General features: G+C 37.6%; 1 protein-coding gene across 1 annotated transcript in view; it reads left to right on the top strand.

The window, feature by feature from the left end:
- Nucleotides 1–7,473: 7,473 nt before the first annotated feature.
- WWTR1 (WW domain containing transcription regulator 1) overlaps nucleotides 7,474–21,416 on the top strand; it is a 29,874-nt gene continuing 15,931 nt past the window's right edge. Inside the window, exons 1-2 of the mRNA XM_008945010.1 lie at nucleotides 7,474–7,875; nucleotides 13,934–14,111. Of these exons, the coding sequence (XP_008943258.1) occupies nucleotides 7,474–7,875; nucleotides 13,934–14,111 (580 nt within the window). The remainder of the gene's footprint in view (nucleotides 7,876–13,933; nucleotides 14,112–21,416) is intronic.

Below are 21,416 nucleotides of genomic sequence, written 5' to 3'. Positions count from 1 at the left end.
CCCTTTTTACACGGAACCAGAACAATCCTGAATTATCTTTTTTCATTCCTGTATTATTATTGGTAGTGATAAAAGTGATTCAAATAGAAGAAGAAGGATGAAGTCCTGGTTGACTGTAGGTAATGGGTGTTTCAGTATTAGTTTGTGAAGCAGATTTTCTCCCAGTAAATGTATTTTACAGAGGAAATGTCAAAGGCATTGTGATTAGTTGGTTGTTTTTTAAGTATGTGCAGATCCTCCGACCCTCTTGCTGTGGTTGTTTGCAAGAATATCATCTCTGTGTAGTTACTGCTGACAAGCAGGCTAGGTAGTACAGATCCTGGTGCAGGAGGGCAGGATTGTCCAGTCTGGTGAAAATGCTTGGGCAGTACAACTCTTTTCAGGCAGCTGCATGTCCGCATCCTTACATATTTCACATTATAAAAGAAATTTAGAAGTGTGTGTTTAACTTCAGACACATAGATTTGAAAGAATGATGGTGATTATTATTATTACATAAAACACTGAAAGGAGAGCAAGGACCAAAAGATAGAGCTTGGTGGCTAGATAAGCAGCATAAAGCTCAGATTCTTTCTTATCCCTCTAAGCAATTCTATCTTCGTTGTGCAAGTATCGCTCCCAGTGAAATCAATAGAAGTATTGCTTCCATAAGCAGCAGGCAATCCTGCAATACAACTGTGAGCTGCCATTTTTTCAGTGTCTGCTCCTTTTGTTAAATAAATCTGAAAGGTGAGTGTGATGCATTACATCACTGGAAAGTTCATAAAACTCCATCACTTAGAGTTTACAGTCACGAAGTTGGTCCTGACAGTTTTTCAGTTAAAAGAAAAAAAAAGGTGTTCTAAAATACTGAGAGATTTAAGAGGTTTGGAATTTAAAATAATTCTAGCTATCGCATAGTTTCTATTGTGGTAGATAAATATATATCAAAATTAATTTTATTCACCTGAATAGTTGTATCTGTGATACAATGAATGAAGCTTGTTGCCTAAACATTATATTTTATTGTTTATGTTGTAACTAAATCATAGGAGAAAATGCTTTTGCCAAAGTAATTTTGGTAAACTAGTTAAAGTCTTATTGAAAAGGTCTTGGTCTGACGAATTAGGGATTTTGGGCTTTGAGGAGAATCCAAAAATATATTTTAGGACTTAGTATGACTCCTCATGTCCATTGTAGCCCATAATGTTCAGAGAGCAGAAGCTATTCTGACCTTTTTTTTTTTTTTAGGTTAACACATGTACTGACCTGAAAGCTGCAGTTGTGAGAATGGTCTCTGAATGAGAGTTGCTGTACCAGGAACTACTTTGCACAAATGTGTGTATTTTGAGCCAGAGTGCTCAGTTTCCAGTGAAGGAGGATCATCTGTTTGGGAAATATATTCCTCGAGCCAATGCGTGTTATAATTTGGAAACTCTGACCAAGCAGAACTGGAAAAAGAGAGTTTGTTGTAGGAAAAAGTTATAACAACTGCTGTGCATTTGTGGGAAGAAATTATAGAGTAACACCATTTTGTTGTCTGTTTAAGAAACGCTGGTCCCTCTATGGTATCGGAACCAGCAAGTAGACAGGATTGCAGATGTATCTCCTTTTGGAGTAGAAAACAATTTATTTCTTGAGCAAAAACCTTTTATGAAAGTGTGCTTGAATATATTGCAGTGATCTGAAACTCTTGACAATTATTCTTCAAATTACGAAGAGAAAATAGTATGTGACGTTTAGTGAAATAGCACAATAGCAAACTTCTATTGGTATTATGGTGCTGGGTTCAACCCTACTAATTCTCTGATCAAAAGGGTACTAGAAAAAAAAAATACCATTTTTTATGCATGATGCACTGGAAACATTAATGGTGATTTTCTGATAGACTCCAAAAGCAAAACATGAAGTCAAAATCTGGACTGCAGAAGAGGATTCTGGGACCAGATCCTGCAGTGTTACACATTTCTCTGCCTCTGGCCAGAAAGATAATTTTTCTTTAACTTCATAGGGATTTCATCCCCTGTTTTGTGCTGGGTTGTTTGTCTGTCCTACTATGTGTTCTTACCCGGAGAAGATCTTTATTATTTCCCTATGAGGGGATTCTGTGTAGGTGAGGGGAATTTCTTGTCTCTCCTTCCTTCCTTCCTTCCTTCCTTCCTCCTTCCTGCCTTCCTTCCTTCCTTCCTGCCGTCCTTCCTTCCTTCCTTCCTTCCTTCCTTCCTTCCTTCCTTCCTTCCTTCCTTCCTTCCTTTTCTTTCTTAATTTCTTTCTTAAATTTCTCTTTCTTTCTTAATTTCTTTTTGCTGAAATGCAGAATATGTTAAAATAATAACAGCCTGTCTAGAAGTGCCAGCTTGGTGGTAAAAAAATATTTACTAGATTGGACTGCTTACCCTTTTTTTGTTACAAGACTGCAATGTTTTATATTTTATGTATACAAACCCTGATTGTTCATAAACAGTCTCTTTTGACATGGCTTTTATATTGGTAACTAGAGGCATTAATAGCAAAACCTGATGGAGCTCTCTAGCTGAAGTGGAGGGCAGTTAATTATTTTTCACCCTGTAACCCGTTTAACAATTTCTGTAACTTCATTAATCTGAAAATGTCATGTATGTCTCAGAAGGACATATTTTGTCTCTAGATTATTACATTTTCCCCCAGAATAAAATAAACATGGTTTTAACAGGATCATTAATATGTCTCTTTAAATATGAATGCTGTAGGCACTCTAGTAAACAAAAGCATTAATGCCATTATTTACAGTGTACATTAAAAAATCCCATAAGAATGTTCTATATAATAGTTTCATTCAGTACCTTTTTTTTCTTTCTCTCAAGAATTGGGATTTCATCCAAATTCTAAAGGTTAAGTTGTCAGTGGAGCTCAAAGGGTGTTTTGTTTCCATTTGTATAACTAGTTTAATGTTTTTTAAGTCATCAGCCTATACCAACAATGGAATCAGTCAGTTACAGGGAAGCTTAGTCGGACATTCTTAAAGTTCTCTTCACAGTAGCAAATGGTGCTGAAGCTAATACAGGAAAAGACGAAGTCTTTTTCACTGAAGAAGTTATTTTAATTAGTACTTAGCACAGAATAATAAATATTCAAATACTTATGTAATGTTCCAGCTTTGAGATTAGAAATTACATTGAACATGCAGTAGGAGAGCAAAGTCTATGCTTACATCAGTTTAATAATTACATTGTATTTCCTTGTTAAAGCTTCATGAAATTTTCATGAAATATTATCAGTGTCTGAAAAAGGCAAGTGCCATGAATTTTATTTAGCTAACCCTGCAGGTTAAAATACTGTGGACCATCACTGGAACCTCCTACGGTAATGAATAGTTGAATTATTGAATGTTAGTTATTAATTTCTGCACATTCAAAGGAGAATTGGGTAAGGGAGACTGGGTTTTATGCCTGTGGGCTTTTAGTGATACAATGGGTGATAAAATCTGCTTCTTTACAACTGTTGAAGTGAACAGTATAAATGAAATCAATAGCATGTAACTTTAAGCACTTTGCCCTAACAGATGATTTCTCTGCATTTGTGTATACTGTGTGCACGAACTTTTCCAAAATATTATTTCCATTTTGGGCTTGAATAAGGCACACTTTTTTGCTTTCCTGGTTAACAGTGAGTAATGTCAGCAGATAATTAGAATGCTGAAGCTAGAAAATAATACTTAGCAGCTGTTCTGGCTGCCTACCACCAGTTGTTTCAGGGATGTCATAGGGGCCACCCGGAGTGCTTTGCAGCAGCTGTAAACATGGACAGGCTTCTCTGGCTTACTCAAATGCCACTGAGTGCTTTGAGAGTGCACTAAGAATAGGCAAATATCTTCCATTTAGGACAGGGAAGTTGTGAAAGTTCCTCATGTTGAAAACCTAGTAAATGTGTCATTGATGTCTATTTTTGGTATGAAATGAAAATATCACTGTAGATTTCCATTCACCTTTCCCATTCATCTCTCCTCTGTCAGAAATGAGTACACCACACCTGAATATGAAATAGCCTGAAAACAAACCCAGCCATCTCACAGTTTAAGCAATTCTGGTTGCAGGGTGCTGCTGAAAGGAGTGGCCTGGCCTTGCTCTCCTCTTTCCAAACCTTTTCTCTTTGTTATTTGACTGGCAGAGATGGAACAGCAGGGTCAGTCAGATCAATCTGTTAATCTAACTGAAAATCATAAGCAGCATTTCCTTCCATAGGTTCAACAAGTTGACCAAGGTGTTCATTCATTTCACCTTCCATCACATGGCTATTGGAAAGTGATGAGAGTATGCCGTGCCCCAGGCCACCCCTTTCAGCAGCGCTGTGCCCATGGAACCACAGAGATACTCTGCTAGCCAGGGGCAGGCTACCTGCTTGTTGTTTTTTGATGCAATCTGCCAGGATTGAATTGCGACCTTAAACTGTCCGATGTATTGCTTGTGATTTAGAACCACAGAAAAATACAACAGACTTATAATCCGGTTCCTATTTGCAACAGCTCAAGTGTCCCATAGTGTGTCCCAGATGCTTGGAAACATCAAGGAGCATCAGTGTTAGTAAGGTCACTTATGCTAAATAGCAGGGAACATGCTGCAACTGTCTGATTTTCCTACCTCGAAGTATTATCCCATGAGAGGAGAATCTTATCCAAGTTCACCATCTCTCTGTACCTTTTGCCTGCAGCATGGCCCTGGACATAGGCCAGTGCCAAACAAGTGCTCTGTGTCTGTACTTAGCCAACCATTCACATGCCAGTGGTCTAACTCATCCTATCTAGGCTCTTGTGTAGTACCATCACTCTATTTTTTAAAAGAACTCATTATTTCTCACATACCGTATTAGAGGAGATGGGATCTATCTAAATATAAATGTACATTCCACTTGTGTATGAGAAAAAGAAGAATGTTATTATGTTCTGAGAACCTGGAAGAGAACTAGACCTATCAACTTTTCTTTATATGATGTTAGAAAATGTCAGACTAACGGACTAATACCTGTTCTGCAGATAGTATTCATCTTCAGTGTGGTTGTTATTATAGGTGATAAAGCTACAAGAGAAGGATGAGGTAAATATTGTCTGTGGGCAATGACGTTTTTAACCATTATTTGTTAAAAATATTATTGTGAATTATTGTGTCTTCACAAGATAGCCTAAAGAAAGACTCTACTCCTTCGTGTTCTGTTCATCTGTTTTAGTGCTTGTTCTATGAAAATTGATTTTTATCTCCATTAACTGCATGAAAGTGTGTGTTCGAGACAAAGAACCCTCCAACATTCACTAATTGTGCCCCGCCCTGATGTCTGAATCTGCCAGGAGCTCACAGTGATAACTGAAGTCACTGGACAGCATCTAGTGTTTTGAACACAAAAGTGATACCCATTTTGTGAGGTCAGGGCCTAGATGTTTCAGAGTGCTTGCTGAAATTACCAGATACTTCTAAATACATTATATTCCTGATCTGTAAAATGGAGACAGCCTTGCTAAACTGAATGGAAATCTCTAAAGTTGCACTGTGCTGATTTACTCATTATCTTTTAAAAGCAGTTTATTGCATGTGTCACTAGAAAGTTTGAGATTTTTTCGGTAAATATGAGATGAAGCTGCATGTAGATAAAGAAAACACTAAATAGCACATCAGTAACTGAGCTTTTAAGTAGTCAAAGGCACGCAGTAAGTAAAGCAGGCCCTCTCTGGAAAAATAGTGTGTGATTAGATAATTAACAATGGTATCACAGTGCACAACTGTGAGAGGACCAAAAGAAGCTAACACTGAGTATGCTATTTTGGTTCATTGTATTAGACTTTCCACATTCCTTTTTTTATGTGTAATGTAAATATACACTAAAAGAAAGGGCTAAGACAACTGCAAACCTAATGAAACTGATGCTTTGTCTGCACAGTCTGGCGTGTAAACTGTCTATGCCAATAAAGATTTTTCTCCAAACGTGTTCTGTGTGGGGTCATACCAGAGTGAAGCTCATTGTCTTTAATAAGATGTGATTCAGATCATAATTTAACTCAGTCCCATTTCCACTTAAGTTAGCATTTAACAGAGCTGTAAACAAGTGGGAAACCATAGAAATTCGGCTGTCCTACTGAAATTATTGCATGATCCTCAGGCTTTCCATTTTTAAGAGAAGTGGCCATCTCTGACATGTTTAGAAGGTAGTTTGCATGTTGTGGGGACTGTTGCTTAACGTGTTACAGTCCTCAAATGCACAGGTGGGTGCATGATGTTAGGACATGGGGCTGTAGTTTCTGTAAAGCCTTTTCATGTTGTGATGAAAGGCAGAACTTGATTCTTGAAATTTTCCAGCCTGGGGTGAGAGATGAGGAAAAGAAGCATGGCAAAAGAAGAGGAAACCAACGGCATGCTACAGGCAGAACCATGTGTTCTCATACAGTAATTGAACCACATCCTGCCCTTCTTTTGCGCATATAATGGCCATGGCAAAGACAATCTGCAAAGAAAATTTTTTTAAAATTTTATATATAAATTATTGTGTATCCAATGCTAAAGGTTCATCTGTTGAAACTAAAGCTACTTGAAGTTGAGAATTAATTAACCCATTAGTACTCTGTTAATAATTAAGAAGAGTACTTAATGGAGGATTCTTACAAAGAAGCATTAACAGATTCTCTCCTAATATCCAAGGGAGCACACAGCGTTTAAAAGTTTCTTACTAGAGACAATCTAAAATGTTTCTAATTTACTTTTTTTATTGAACAATAAATGTCTCCCCCTTTCAAGATTAGAAAGATGACAGCAATAACTGCAGTGCATCCCCAGGTCTGCAGAGACAACAGGTGTTGGTGCAAGATGAACTTGGTAAGACGTGGGGCAGGGACAGTGCTGAGGGAAACAGGCTGCGTGTGGTCTAGTGAGGAAGAATTCTGCTAGTTGTGGACCTCCAGCCAGTCCACCCCCAGCTCCCATGAGGTGCTGTAAAATATCGCTTAATTATAGAATTTCCTTGATCCTCTTTCCTCCCTTCAGAGATTCCTGGACCCACTCTTGATCAAGCTGAACACTCTAAGGCAAGACATTCATGGTGGTATTACAGCAGCACTGCTGCTGCTGTGATCCTTAGGGAGCTGTTGGTGTTTCCGTAGTGAACAGCGGGTTTGGAGGTTTCTAAACATGCTGGTAAACATAACTGCTGTTGGCAAGCATTTAAAACTACTCATTTGTGAGTTAAAAATACTGTTTTGGATAAAAAATTATTATAAGCTTACACTTCTAATGAAGTTTCCTTGGAAGAGACCCTGGCCCCTACTCAGAGGAGAAAAGCCACCTCACCTTGTGAGGGGGAGCCCACTTTAAAGTGTGGATGAGGCCACCGTCGGGGCAGGAAGGGGAAGCTGGTCCTGTAGTTACTGGGAGCATGTCTGGTTTCTGTCAATAGATGTTTTGTACCAGCATCTTTTAAAGTAAGTTTCTAAGGCACTAACAGCTTACACAAAATTTCTCTTTTGCTGCTAGATTCTGCATGGTAGTGGTTGCTGAAACACTGTGTGGCTTTGCTCTGGCTGTAGTTTTACCAGAAATTGCGCTGCAGTACCATGGGCAAGATCGCACAATAGACTGGGGGACATTGTGGCCCCAAGATCATTTTCTTAAGTCTGAAAAACTTTCCATCTGTATAAAAGTATATCTGCCACGTCACACATTGTCAAAGCACTGTGAGCAGAGTCTCTTGAGACAATCTTCCATGTCTGTTTACAAGGGACAGAGAGAAGAGTTGGGCAAGGATTTGGCTCTGCTGGCTCACAGAGATGTAGACAGATTTCCCAATGTTTGGCAATGGTGGTGCAGCCGGAAGGGGATGGCTGGATGTACTCCAGGGCAGTGGGAGCTGTGGCCCTGTTTGGAGCAGTTAATGAATCAGAAGGTGAGGGCTCTTGGTGCTGTTGAGTCATCAGCTTCCTGCTTGCCCTGAAGCAACTTTGCTTTGATGTGTGTGAGTCACAAAATCCACTCTCTCAAGTCCATATGACAAAGCCCTGATGGAGGACCCCATACAAGTACTACAGTGTTAGCCAAACTCCAAGTTTGTGTTATTTCAGGTGAGAGTTAGCTAAGGCAATAATGTGTTTCAAATACGTTTTTTCTCCTCCATTCCCCCTAGACCTTTTTAGATAAGTAGGTCTGAATTTCTTAATACTAAGGGGAAAAAACAAAACAAAACAAAAAAACAAAAAACAAAAACAAAACAAAACAAAACAAAACAAAAACAAACAAACAAAAAAACAAAAACAAAAACAAAAAACCAAGGTCTGAAAATAGAATCCACTGGGATCTGTTTGTCGTTGGAGTTCATACAAGCAGAAAGAGAATTAGTGTGCTTTGTGCTGCTGCTTGCTAATTTAAACTATCTGAGTTGTCTTGGAAAGACTGCAGTGGAAGTCAGGGATTAGAGCCTAGCAGTTAAAAAATGCAGCACACAGGAGCAGCACAAGTTCTGGAAGAACACTGACATTTCAAAGTGGGAAACAGACACTTAACAGGAAGCATTTAGCAAAAGGCTAAGGTACAACAGGTGGAATAGAATCAAAAAATCCTTGTAAAATACTGAGTTGTTTAGATCCCAACTTTGCTTTAATTTTTCTCTGATGAGTGTCTACCATTAGGATACATTTTAACCACTTACTGAGTTTCTACATGGTAGAACTTTATCAATGTAAGTGCCATGATCTGGGCAGCCTGGGAGTGACATTTATAGTGGCGTGTTCCGTGTCATATTACACAGATACTTCATGAATCTCATATGAGTTGTAAATATTATACTTGCCCTGATTTCACTAGGAGCACTGAAACTTCCTGCTTGCCTACAAAGACCCCCCGTCAATCTCATCTCTGATGCAGAAATAGAAGCTAAAATGAACTTTCTTCTTTTTTACCCTGCTTATTTATCAATGAAGACCTTGTTGAGAAATAAATAGACTGCTCTGATATTAGAATTTGTAATAATAAGAAATGCAGGGACTGATCCTTCATAACTTGAAAATGAGAGTTTGAACATGTATTTTCAGGCTACTTTGTAATGTGTTTGAATATTCCTCAAATTAGAATCTTATAAAAACAAGCCTTAAAAGTTTGTGACGTAGCAGTTCTCTCTACTTCAGTGTTATAGATTAGGCAAGATATCTTTAAAGTTTGGGGCTACTTCTCTTTGGATTTATGCACATGTAATGGAGGCACACCTGCAAAGTTTGTGGCTAAGATCTGTTTCAGTAATTTGCCGTCTCTTTGGATAGTGTGTGCAGATAATGAACAGAAAATGGCATGCAATAAAAGAGGTCATAACAGATATGCAATAATAGCAGAGTGTAGTAGAGCAGCAAATAATTAGAGATTTAGAGCACTCATAAAATTAGTCTTTTTCAAAATTCTTCTGATGCTGAGTTTCAGCTTCATCTTTTGTTGAGCAATCAATATAGTAATGTCTGATACAGAAAGTGTATTAGAATGCAATAATCATATTTTATTCATATTATTTTCATAACTTTGTAGCTGTTTTATGAAAAACTTTTAGAGGTGAAAAAGTTATTCTCATTTGCAGAAAATTATGCAAAAATGAATACCATAAATAGCAATTATAGAAAAATTATTTTTTTTCTTAAGGGAGGTGGAAACTTCTTAAAACTGACAGGAGCAGAATATAGCTCATAGGACTGAATGAAAGAAAAGTTGTTTTGTTGTATTTATTATTAATTTAGGCAGATGTAGTGCAACAGGTTATCTTTCTGTATAGATGCTGCTACACCAGAGTTAACTGTGTAACATCATTTATAATGATATGATTCCATTGGTAAAGTGGGTAAAACTAGAATTCAGGTCAGTGCCTTAGGGATGTAATGCAGTGATAGCTAGGGATGTCTCAGTGATCCTGGAAGTCAAATGTTTAATCTTGGTCCAGTACCATTGTAAAGCTCAGACAGTGGGAGGAGTAAAAATTTTACTGTCCTCCAAGCAAGGTCACCCATGTACTACAGTTTAGCAGTGAAGGCAAGATTACTAGCCTGTGTTACTTGCCTTTGCCTGAAGCTTTGTATTCTGTCTCCTTGTTGTAGGCTATATGATGTATGCCAAGAAACAAGTCCTGGGATTAGTAGTTTTGGAAATAACAAAACAGTGGTTTGATACCATCCAAGATGAGGATATTTAGGGGTTTTCTCTGTAGTGTTTTTCTTTTTTGTGTACAGGTACATATTTCAGAGCTGAATAAATGGTCCTCATTACAATGAAATTTCATACATATGAGCAAAATAGTTTTCCTCCAGGGTTGAAATAAACGGTGGTAAAAGGAGGTGGTGTCACAATCGGAAATGCAGCTTTTCCAGCACTAAGGCTCTGAATTGCCTCTCCCTTCCTCATGCAGCCATACAGCTGGTGGGTGAGAGTCTGGCAAAAACAGTGTTGGCAAACCAGAAAGAGTAAGAAATTAGTATTTGCCATAAAGGGTTTGCTTACCCTGATCTGTCAGACTGTGGGGTCATTACTGTCAGCCCAGAAAAGGGTTGGGAACCGACAGCTAGGGACATGGGACTTCCTCTCTCAGCAGCAGTACGGACTTGGGTTGTCCTTATGCAGTCATGAAATCACAGCTTCAGTCTGACTTATTCTAACATGGGACTGTATCATACCTTTTAAAACACCCAGTCCTATGGACAGTCCAGAGCTAGATGCTCATCGTGACGGACTCCAATGTGGCTGCTCGACAGCGTGTGTTAGTGAGCCTTTGTAACAGGATTAGGGATGGAAGCCACTTGTCATTTGCTGACTGTGGACTGATAACTGCCTTTGAATAGATTTTAATGATCAAGGTCCTGAATTTTAGGACAGTATCATGCATTTTAGTGTTTGAAATCCACCTGTCATATTTAATGTTTTACCTACTGACTTTCAAGAAAGAAGAGGCTGTTCTGAACTGAATTTTGTCCATTCTGATACCTAGGAAGCTGTAAGAATCTGAAAAAAGCTAATTTTAGTCTTTCTGTCACTGCTATATTTTCTTTTATTCTCCTGTACAAACAAAAAGATAGTGGGCTGAAATCTGTTATCCCAGCATAAGTCTGGTACATTTCAAGTGGAATGAACCAATATCTGTTTCTGCAAAGGTTTAACATAACCTTTTCAATAACCTATGTGGAAATAAAGGGGGGGATGCATGTAAACAACGGTAATTGTGGTGCAGGGAGACTTCTCTGGCATGAAATGAAGCCCTTTATTTTAGAATCTTAGTTTGTTTTTTGGGAATTGTTGGGTGTGCAGTTCTGCTGTCTAAAGTTGTTAAATGCACATTGTCTAATGTTTAACAGCCTTTTCTTTAATTACTGTGTAAAACCAAATCAGTTTAGTGGTCATAGTAGTAAATCCTAGTAACAGCCAGCTGTTACTTGATCTTGAATCATAATATCAATGCCATACTTGAGGGTTCTGTTTCAGACATTGTGTCTGCATGTTTTTTAATGAAGAAAATATGTTGTACACTGCTGAGATGGCACCAGGAAGGGTAAGTGAGGCCACTTGTGGATCCCGGCTATGGCTGCTGAGGAGTTATCATGTTTACACAGAAAATTCCTGTGGTTAGTTTTGTTTTGTTTTGAGTGCAGTTGGGATCTTTAAGAGTTATGATCCCTACAATTTTTGATGAATTTTTCAGTTCTTCCTTAAGTTAAGAAGCATGGATAAATGTTTGTCATTGCCCTACTTCTCACATGTCATTAAAATACAGGTTGTTTTTTCTATAAAAAGGATAAAAGGGATTTTGAACAAAAGCAGTATTAGTTTTCAGCTGTAGTTGTATGACCGGTTGCTTTGCATAGCAATTTGCAGACCATTTCTATCTTTTTTTCATGACGACTTTCATGTGAGAAGAGGTTTCATGAATTTATTGAAACTTGGCTGAATATTTTTAATTTGCAACTCTTATTTCAAGTGAAAAAGGAGAAAATCTGCAAGACGATAAAGGCACATCGTAAAAAGATATTAACTTAGAAAATATTTCCTTCTTTATTGATTCTAGATTATGCATTTCTTCAGGTTTTTTGCCATTTCTTGATTTAGGACAAAAATAATTTAACTGACATGGACGGAAGAGTTCTTATACTTGAAAAAATAAGAGTAAAAAGAAGAAAAGGTAAAATATAATAAAAGTTTACAATGAGGGGAGAATAAAGTGTTTTAATGCTAGCAAGAAGCAATGGTAGGTGGTTTCACTGTGAATTATAGCAAACAAACATTCATGAAGCTGTGAAGAAAGGTGGTGCCTCAACAGGTTCAACACAGTTTTAGACAAGCATTGAAGTGTAGATGTGATCTTCTGCTACAGTTTCGGAACTGTATATGAAAATATTAGGAAAAGGAAATGGCTACGAACTAAATTAAGACAGCATCGCTTTTTTTCTGTTCTTTAAAAAAATGGTTCAGGTTGTTTTTTTTTTTCCTGCTTGTAATTCATATTATTTTTGGTAATATCAGAGTCAATATAAGGAGTTTGGACATGGTAAAATCACAGTAGATGGAAACTTGCTTGTGGAATAGTCCTGGTGATCAGCTGATTCAGGAGGTGTGGAATGGTCACAGCAGTAATGGCAACAATGAGTTTGGGATGCAGTTCAGTAAAGATGATGTTACACTGTGCTTTTGTGAAAACTGTATTGGAATGGTTTTCCAGACACAGAATATTTGAATTTTTATCCTTCTTTACATGTCCTTCTTAAAGACTTAGCTCTTTTAAAGTTTTCTATCAAAAAATTAATGGAGGAAAACCCATCCAAGTCCTGCCAGTAATCAGTAGCATAAGTTAGTCAGTTGAACAGAAGCTGGATGTGGAACCAAGCAATCCATAGATGGATACCAGACTATTGATTGATTTAAAATACTTCCTTTTTCTTTTCAAATAGAATTATATGCTGATCCTTAAAATCCTTCTCCTGTTTCTTTCAAAACTGATGTATTTATTTCAGTGAAAATCTTTAGTTGCAACAAAGCCACACAGTTCCTTCAACGCTGTATTCTGTGTCAAAAAATATTTTTCAGAGATCATGCTTTGTAGTTATCTCACTGTAAAATCTCATGTGACTTTAAGCTCCACTGTTTTCAGCGTAATATAGGTACATGAAGGATTACATATGAGAGTGGTAGAAACATTGTTGATCTACAACTACCTGAAAGGATGTTGTAGAGAGGTAGGCATTAGCCTGCTCTTCTCACAAGTAACTAGTGATAGAACAGGAAGGAACAGTCTCAAGCTGCAGCAGGGAAGGTTTAGACTGGACATTAGGAAGAACTGTTTCACTGAAAGGGTTGTCAGGCATTGGATCATGCTGCCCAGGGAGGTGGTAGATTTACCATCCCTGGATGTATTTAAAAAATGTGTAGATGTGATGCTTGGGGATATGGCTATATATATATATACATACATACACATGAGACATGAGGACATAATCTGCCCCTTTTGGTAATGAGTATATTCTGTTATTCTCGGAGACATACATACAGACTAATTTTCATGCTGTGGTGAGGAGCAAAGCAGTTGGATTTGGCAATACAAACACTTGTCTTTTCAAAACTTAGCAAAATGACCCTACATTGCTGAATGAAGAGCTGCCATGTTGTTCAAGAGTTGAGCATGTAGAAAAAGACTGGTAGGACAAGACCCAACAATTTGGGACAATTAAATAATGTGAAAGATGAGTGTGCATTACAGATTTTCAGTATCATAATAGGATTCACCAATTGTTCAAATAAAAGTAATTATTAAAGAGTGGTGCATTAAAAGTTAGAATGGCAGGGGCAGAAGATCAGAAGAAAAATTAAATTACAAGACGATAAATAATTTCAAGTGGGTTAGGATGATATCATAAGGGTAGAAAAACGTGGGATAAGAAGAGCAAACAGGACTTTAATGACATTGTGCCTAACCATGTATATAATATACTCAGGTATTTTGTGCTAAGTTTGTGTTCTATCTTTTCTTTCTCAGCCATATAGAAAAAATTACAACATGGCAAGATCCTCGAAAAACTATGAACCAGCCACTGAATCACATGAGCCACCATCCCACAGCTACTTCCACACCAGTGCCACAGAGGTCAATGGCAATGTCGCAGCCTAATCTCGGTGAGTACTGGATGTCATCTCTGCGGTGAAAATACAACCGAGAGAGGAGGGACACCTTTGACTAATTTATTTGCCAAAGTAAATTCTGCTTCAAGAAGGGTAGCTCTGATTCTGCTCTCAGGCCTAGCAGTATGTTCTCCACTCCTTTTCTTATTTTTCCCTCTGTAGAGTTGGCAGCAAGTGAATTTGTACTGTTTGAGGTGGTTTCCTAAGTTCTCATGCATTTTTAGAGCCTCTGACAAATTTCTGATGTAGTATTGAACATAGAAAAATAAGCTGTTCTTGTGCTTTTTGATTCACAGGTGGTAAAAACCCTCTGCAAGCTCACTGCATGATTTTCAGAGCTTACTGTGCAAAGTGCTGTTAGATAATGTCTGCCGTGTTTCCCACGTTTATTTCAGGTCACTGGTTGCAGCTCATTTGCTTGCTTGCTTGTTTGTTTGTTTGGGGTGAGGGGAAAGGGGTTGCATAGTTAGGTTCTGCTCTAGAAGCTACTTGCAAAATATTACAAACTCTATACCTAAAGACTTTCTATAAATGCTGTAGTTTCATTGCTGTTCCTGTTAAGCACTTCAAGCTTAAATTTAGGCATCAACTTATGTTCCTCTGATTTTGCTAGGTATGAGCCTTAGTGAAAATAAAGCCATGAAAATTTTAAAGAGAGGGTGTAAATGGAAGAAAACATTTTCATGTAAATTTGAGTATTAACAAAAAATCCATAATATTTCACTTCTGCAGCTTTAATTTCTCTACCACTGAAGAAAATGAGGAACAGATAGGTCAGCTTACAGGTTCAAGATCACAAAACCATATCAAATAGGTAGTCTTAAAAACACAGACCAGATTCTTGGTCAGGTTAATTTTTGGTAGGCTGGTCTCATAGTTTCATGATTATTCATTTGCAGTGTGGTTCAGCGGGGCTGTCTCTTCACATACTAAGAAAATGGTAAACATTTGGCTGCCGATGGTCACCAGCAGCAGTAATGCCATGTAGATACTTACTTTTGTCTTAAATGCATAATAAACACCTTGGCTGTCCCCTGAGGTAACTAATTTCAGTTCTTTCTTCCACCTTTCTCTCGACAACTGTCCTGCTTGAATACATTCAGTGAAAGGTGGTGATTATGTTATGTGATTTAATGGACAGTAGCAAATTGCATCATAAGAATGGATACGTGAAGAAGAAACCTGAGTAAAATGCAGAAGGTCAGGGGGGTGCCACACTGCATATTAAAAACGACAGTTGCTCTGTATGTGTTACTTCAAGCCACAGCTGCATTTAGGTCAGCCTGTTCATGGCAATTCTGAAATGGCCAAGAGGTAAGAATAGGACAGTAGGACAGTGGTTCTTTTTTATTCATACCAGCACATCAGCTGATGCTGACATCTGTTACATTCCCTTGAATTAAAAAACAAGGGCGATACCGTAAATCAGGAGAGTGTACAGCAACTTTTTCCTCCAGTTTGTCTGCAGAAGTGAGTCAGAGCGAAGCCCTGTACTGAAATAGTTGTATATAGAATTTTCGAGGAGGGTCTTTCTCAAGATACAAAGTATTAGAAATAAAGGCATACACCTAATTAAGAATCTGTTCTCATAGGGACTTCAGGTGCCCTGCAGGGGCATTTCCTCAGGCTTCAAAATCTGTGACATCAAATGCAGACTGTATTTAATTCAGTGCACCTTTGTTAGGTGTTTATACCGTACTTGGCATAGAGGTTCAGTTCTGTGACTGAATTTCTTAGCCCACTAGAAATAATATGTAAAAATTTCCACAGTGTCCATATTTGTTTAATCAAGAAAGCATTTTTATGAACTTTTTCTCATTCTGGTGACTCTTGAAAGACTGAACAAATCTGTTTGCACAGCTGAATAGCACTTTCAGCACCATATTATTAAATTCAGCATCACAGTCCACCTGTTTGTACACACCAAATGTGACACTATTCTATTTTTAAAAATATTTAAAAAAATTCAGTCTAGAACTTGTGACATCACAGAAATTACAAGACTGCAATAATCTGAACAGAATACAGTAGCCTCTGAATACTTTGTGTGACAGTTAAAAATGCTTGTGAACACAGTTTCCAGGACTCAAGTGTATTTTGAAATTATCTTGGCCAAAAGGAAGGGCCTTTCTGCTCTTCTGTGATGCTGACAGTGGTACAGCTAAACTTGCTTTCTTGGGTCTGCTGAGACACTGAAGTCAGGAATTTGTTAGTCTGGCAGTCAGACCTCTAAGCCAGAAGTGATTGTGCCAGCATTTTACAGACATCACAGGAGAAATGGAAACTGGATACCAAGTTTTAAGCTGCTCTTCTGGCTGTAATTTTGTAACTTTTTAGCAAATGAGGTCTATGTATCTGTCTCTTGCCTTTGAGTTTTTTTGGTACTGTAGGAATTAAAAGAGGTTTTTCTTTTGAAGATGTGCCACTTAAAAGAAAAGAGTTTATTCCAGGTCTGCATGCTAGTCTGCACTTCCAATTACTAACACATGTGTTTTTCTTGCTATGCTGCTTATGAAGAGATGGAAAATCTGGTCTGTTCTGTACAGCTTGTTGCTTTGGTTTATAAACTCCTTTCAACAACATTTGCTGGGAAGTGTACAAAGACGCTTATAAACATTCTATCAAAAGCATGGACTGTGACTAAGTGATACCAAATCATAGTATGCTTAAGACACAGAGAAACATACAGTGAAAGTTGATCGAAACTAGCAGACATACCTTAAAAAATCAGCTGTGTTTTTCTGCCTTTTTTCTTAGTGTGGTTTTATGTTTTCTATTTATGAGCTATAGATGCTAGTTTTCTTACAACTTCAGCAACGTTAGTTTTCTCACAACTTCAGCAACGTTAGTTTTCTCACAACTTCAGCAACGTTAGTTTTCTCACTAACATTGAAGCCATTACTTTTTAAATGTTATATTACAAAGGCATCTTCCTGTGATGCATCTTGTTAGAAAACTTGCAGAAAACTAATACATGTTAAGCAGGTTTCTATTTTCTTTTTCAGTCAACTCCATTATTGTGGTAGAGTCAAAGACCATACGTGGAAGAAGGGGTATTCATACAGCCTTATAGTAGGCATCTAACCAAGGTTCCTGCATTAGGCTGAGCAGCATGGACTGCCTGTGATTGAAAGGAAGGAGAGAGCAGTTGCAGTGCACCTAAGCTGACAGTCAGACTACTGCCTGACTTAAGTGACTAAATTTTTCGCTGGAAGTGCCTGATTCCAAGCTAGGAAAGATGTTCTGCCTTAATGACAGTCACTGATGTAAGAAAATTGTGGAGAGCGATTTTTGGCTATATGTAGCAAGATTTAGGGGAAAAAATTAGGTCCTTATAAAAGTTTCTTTTGCATCAGTTTTTAATTAAACGCTGCTTGTTTTGTAGTCCTTCTCTATTCTACATTGCGCAACACTCAAAACCATTGTTATTTTCTTCCTGCTTCCTTCAGACAGTTGTAAAGACATTTCTTTTGTGATTGTACTCCTCATCCAGCTGGTGAACACAATCTGGTCTTAATTTAAATGTTTTCCAAGTGTAACAGTTTGCAACTTGTTTTGACATAAAATAATAAAACCCTTTGATAGTATTTATGTTTTCTATATAAATTGGCTTGCATTTATATGTATGAGTTCCTTAAAAACCTCGTGTGTAAAGACCAGAGTCTATTAAAAAAAAAAAAACAACAACTCAGAAGACCATCTGGGCAAAGTGGCATATGTCATGGTACAGTCAGCTGTGGAATTTAGGCCTTATAGCACATACCAGTTGCCAGCTGGAAGACACAGTTGTTTGGGGTCCTGTGTGAGTGACCAAGCTGTGTGTCCTTGGAAGCTCACTCTGCCATGACCCAGGTGATTCCAGACAGATAGTTTTAAGTATTAGATACACTGGCTTTCAAAGGTGAAGGGCACTATGTATTACACAGTAGATTTTAACGTGAAGAGTCTCTTATGCTGACAGCTCTTTGTGTTACAGGAATTAATCTGTGATTCTAAAAAGTTTAGCTTTGAGCTGTATTGCTAATGGTAATTTAACTGGGTCTGCATACAACTGGGCCTTATGGCACTTGGCCTCTGCTTTCATTTTTTTCAATCAGCCAGGAAATCCAACTAATAAAACAATGCAATAATCCTGTCTAAGAGCAATAAACACATGAACCAAAGTTTCCACATCCTGCTATGATAAAAGAGGTGTAGCTACTATTGTTTGAGGAAGATAAAATACAGTTTTGATTACCATGTCAAAGTGAGTCTCTGTAGATAAGAACACGCATAAACTCCCAAAGTATTTAAAAACAGATAGTATGTGTTTTAGTGATAACTAAAACAGACAAAATGGGCTGAGATTTTGCAAGGCTTGGTTTGCACTGGCTGGAAAATTGACTACTAACAGGTAACATTGAGAGGAATATGTTTTTCCCTCAGTGTAGCCCATACCCTTGTACCACCTGTGCAGTGGACAGGCTTCCTGTTCCAGGTAATTTTTAATTAGTGGATATCCTGAAAGAAGCAGACACTATTCAGTTGTGGTCAGTGTGAATAATTTTGGCACCTGCTTCTGGTTAATGGAATAATACTTAAAGGAGAGCTGAAAGCATTGTAGAGGACTTGTATGTTCTGTGGGAATGAAGAGTTTTATGACACAGCTCTGGGAAAAAAAGGGTCCTTTTTTTTTGTTGTCATTTGCAATTAAAACCTCTAAAAAGTAATTTTTCAGTCAGATTTCAAATGGAGTAATTTATTTATGTTTTAAGGACAATGGCTAATGTTCCAGAGATTAATAGGAATTAATATCAGGTAAATTAAATACAGACATCTCAAAGGACACACACCTTTAAACCAACAGCTGACTATTTAGTAAACCTGAAATATTAAAATTTGATATGTTCAAAAGAGATGTTGGTATTGTTTCAAAATCTAGTGGTTTTTAATTTTAATAGAAAGAAGTTCCTGTTGGTGTAAGCGTTTCCCTTGAAGGCTAGTAATCCAAAGGTGAGACAGTACAGGAGTGGAGTGTCATTTTCATAGTTTGGAATTGAGTGAAATGCAAAAGCTGAAGATTTTGTGAAACAGAAGTAAAAACAAATTAATAAATATTTTAAATAATGTTCTTCAGTATTTGCCCATTAGCATTAAAGCTGGCTGTCTAGTCAAACAGCCCTCACCCTTATTTGTTGTTATTGATATATTGTTTAAAGTGCTTACAGAGTGAATCTCCAGTCCTTTAAATAACTTCCTACTAAATCACAGCTTTGATGCTGCACCTGCAGTTTGTTTGGGTTTTTTTAAGCTTGAATCATTGAAGACAGGAAAGATTAGTTAAATGTGAGTATCACAAAACTTAACAGTTGAAACTGTTGAGAAATCTCTGTATAGCTATTTCCAGCCTAGAAATCTGAATAAAGGAGTCTCTGTGCACTGGAATAGTACAACTTTTTGGTTTAATACTTCACAGATTTTTGGAACAAAATGCACCAGAACTGAAAAGCAGCATTTTTTGCTGACCTTGTTGGAAGGCTAACACTGTTTCTGGGAAATAAGTGAAACAAGCAGTTCTTTGTTGGCAGAAACAGGGAGAGAAGAGGAGGGGAGCCCAGTCTTTTTCTCTTCACAATGTCGTGACTAAGTCAAAACTGTAATATGGCTGCTTCGTTCAGGTTTTTTTTTGTGGAGAGTGGTCTTTTTGTTGGTTTTGTTGAATGTTTAGAGACGTTTGGTTTTCATCAGACTGTGTTGTGTGATACCTGATGCTTCCCAGTTTGCATGAACTAGGCTCTGGGCTGCCTATGAAAGGAGTAGAGAAAAAGATTCATAGTTGCATCCAAATGCTTCTGACACTAAAATAATAAAAAGTTGGTAGAATCATTATAATGCATATGTCAGAAACCATTTACACTTGCATGTTTTGGCTTCTACAACTTGAAGAGTCCCTTGCCCACAAATTAATCCTAGCTTAGTATTTATCCGGCAAAGTCATCAGCAGAATGGTCTCCTACAACGTCAGAAAACCTAATTCACTAGAATATTATTTTTAATTTTAAAGCAAAAGCAATAAAAGAATTTGTTCATATTTCTTCTAACTGGAAAAAGAGAATTATGCAGATCTAACTTGAGATGTGAACTGAATAGTTGTAATTTCGTGGTCTGCAATGGCACTGAGGCCACATACTCCAGGTTTGGAACTTAGTTCCACATTTTTACTGATTTTTATTTGAGATGGAAAATTGTGTAATGGCTGTTTATTGAAAAGACTTACTTAATTTTGCAAAATAAATTTGGTTTTCCTCAAGAGAACTTAATTGAAGGCCACCCTAAGTCTGTCTGCTAGAATGATGAGTACTTCTCACCTTCTATGTTATAGCAAATCTCCTTTACCATGGAGTGATAGATTTGAGCTTTTAATATTTTTACTTTGTTTGCAGAACCTTAGAAATGTTACGCTGGGAGTGCCAAGCCCTGCCTAGTGAATTTAAGTTTACCGAAGACTGGTTGATTTCCCTTAGTTACCTCTTGGCTTCTCAAAAATAGTCCAGTGGTTCTAAGGCTCCCCAGAACACATGCTGAAAAGTGTTGTTTTGAGTTCACCAACTTATTAGATGAGTGTCATTGTACTGAAATCCATATTCATCTTGGGCAGTCCAGCTGGATCATGAATTGCAGATTTGTGTTTTTTAACCCGAACTCCGTTCCGTTCCTCATAGCATATACAACTTTGGAGTTCAAATATAAATAATAGCAGGAATCAAGAAAGTGGCATAAATAGCTCAACAAATGTGCTGTAGGGTTATATCATAAGGAACAGAGGTTTGTAGTGTGTTATTGTACTGTCACATTGCTCACTGGAGTGGACACCAGACTTTCCTTTGACTTCACTGGGCTCATTCAAACCTTTAGAGTTACCAGCCATATGAAAAGACCTGTGTTAATGACCTCTTCAGTACAGGAGTTCAGCTCTGGTTCAGTTGACTAGTTCCAGGAAAAGCACTTGGGTAGAAGACTTCTCAAACTAAGCTTAGGTATTTACCACAGGGGTAATTTTTCTGTTGTTTGGATTCTTTTCATTCCAACTAGTGTATTTAAAGTGTATTAATTGAAATATAGACAATGCCAGACATATCAAACATACTTAAAGGTGTATTCCAGGTACTATATTTTTGTTTTGCCCATTCATATCACTGTAGTTCTACCATGAAGATAAGCAATTTACTGTTTATTCCAAATGTTTTTTTTCTTGTTATTTGAAGAACTCGCACAGTGGAAAATGCAAAAGCAGTGAGAAGTCTTCGTCCTGTAATAACT

Source organism: Merops nubicus, unplaced genomic scaffold (genome assembly GCF_000691845.1).
Source record: "Merops nubicus isolate BGI_N331 unplaced genomic scaffold, ASM69184v1 scaffold32707, whole genome shotgun sequence".
NCBI classification, from domain to species: domain Eukaryota; kingdom Metazoa; phylum Chordata; class Aves; order Coraciiformes; family Meropidae; genus Merops; species Merops nubicus.
The sequence above is the reverse complement of the archived record's forward strand: the minus strand, read 5'-3'. Positions and strand labels throughout refer to the sequence as shown.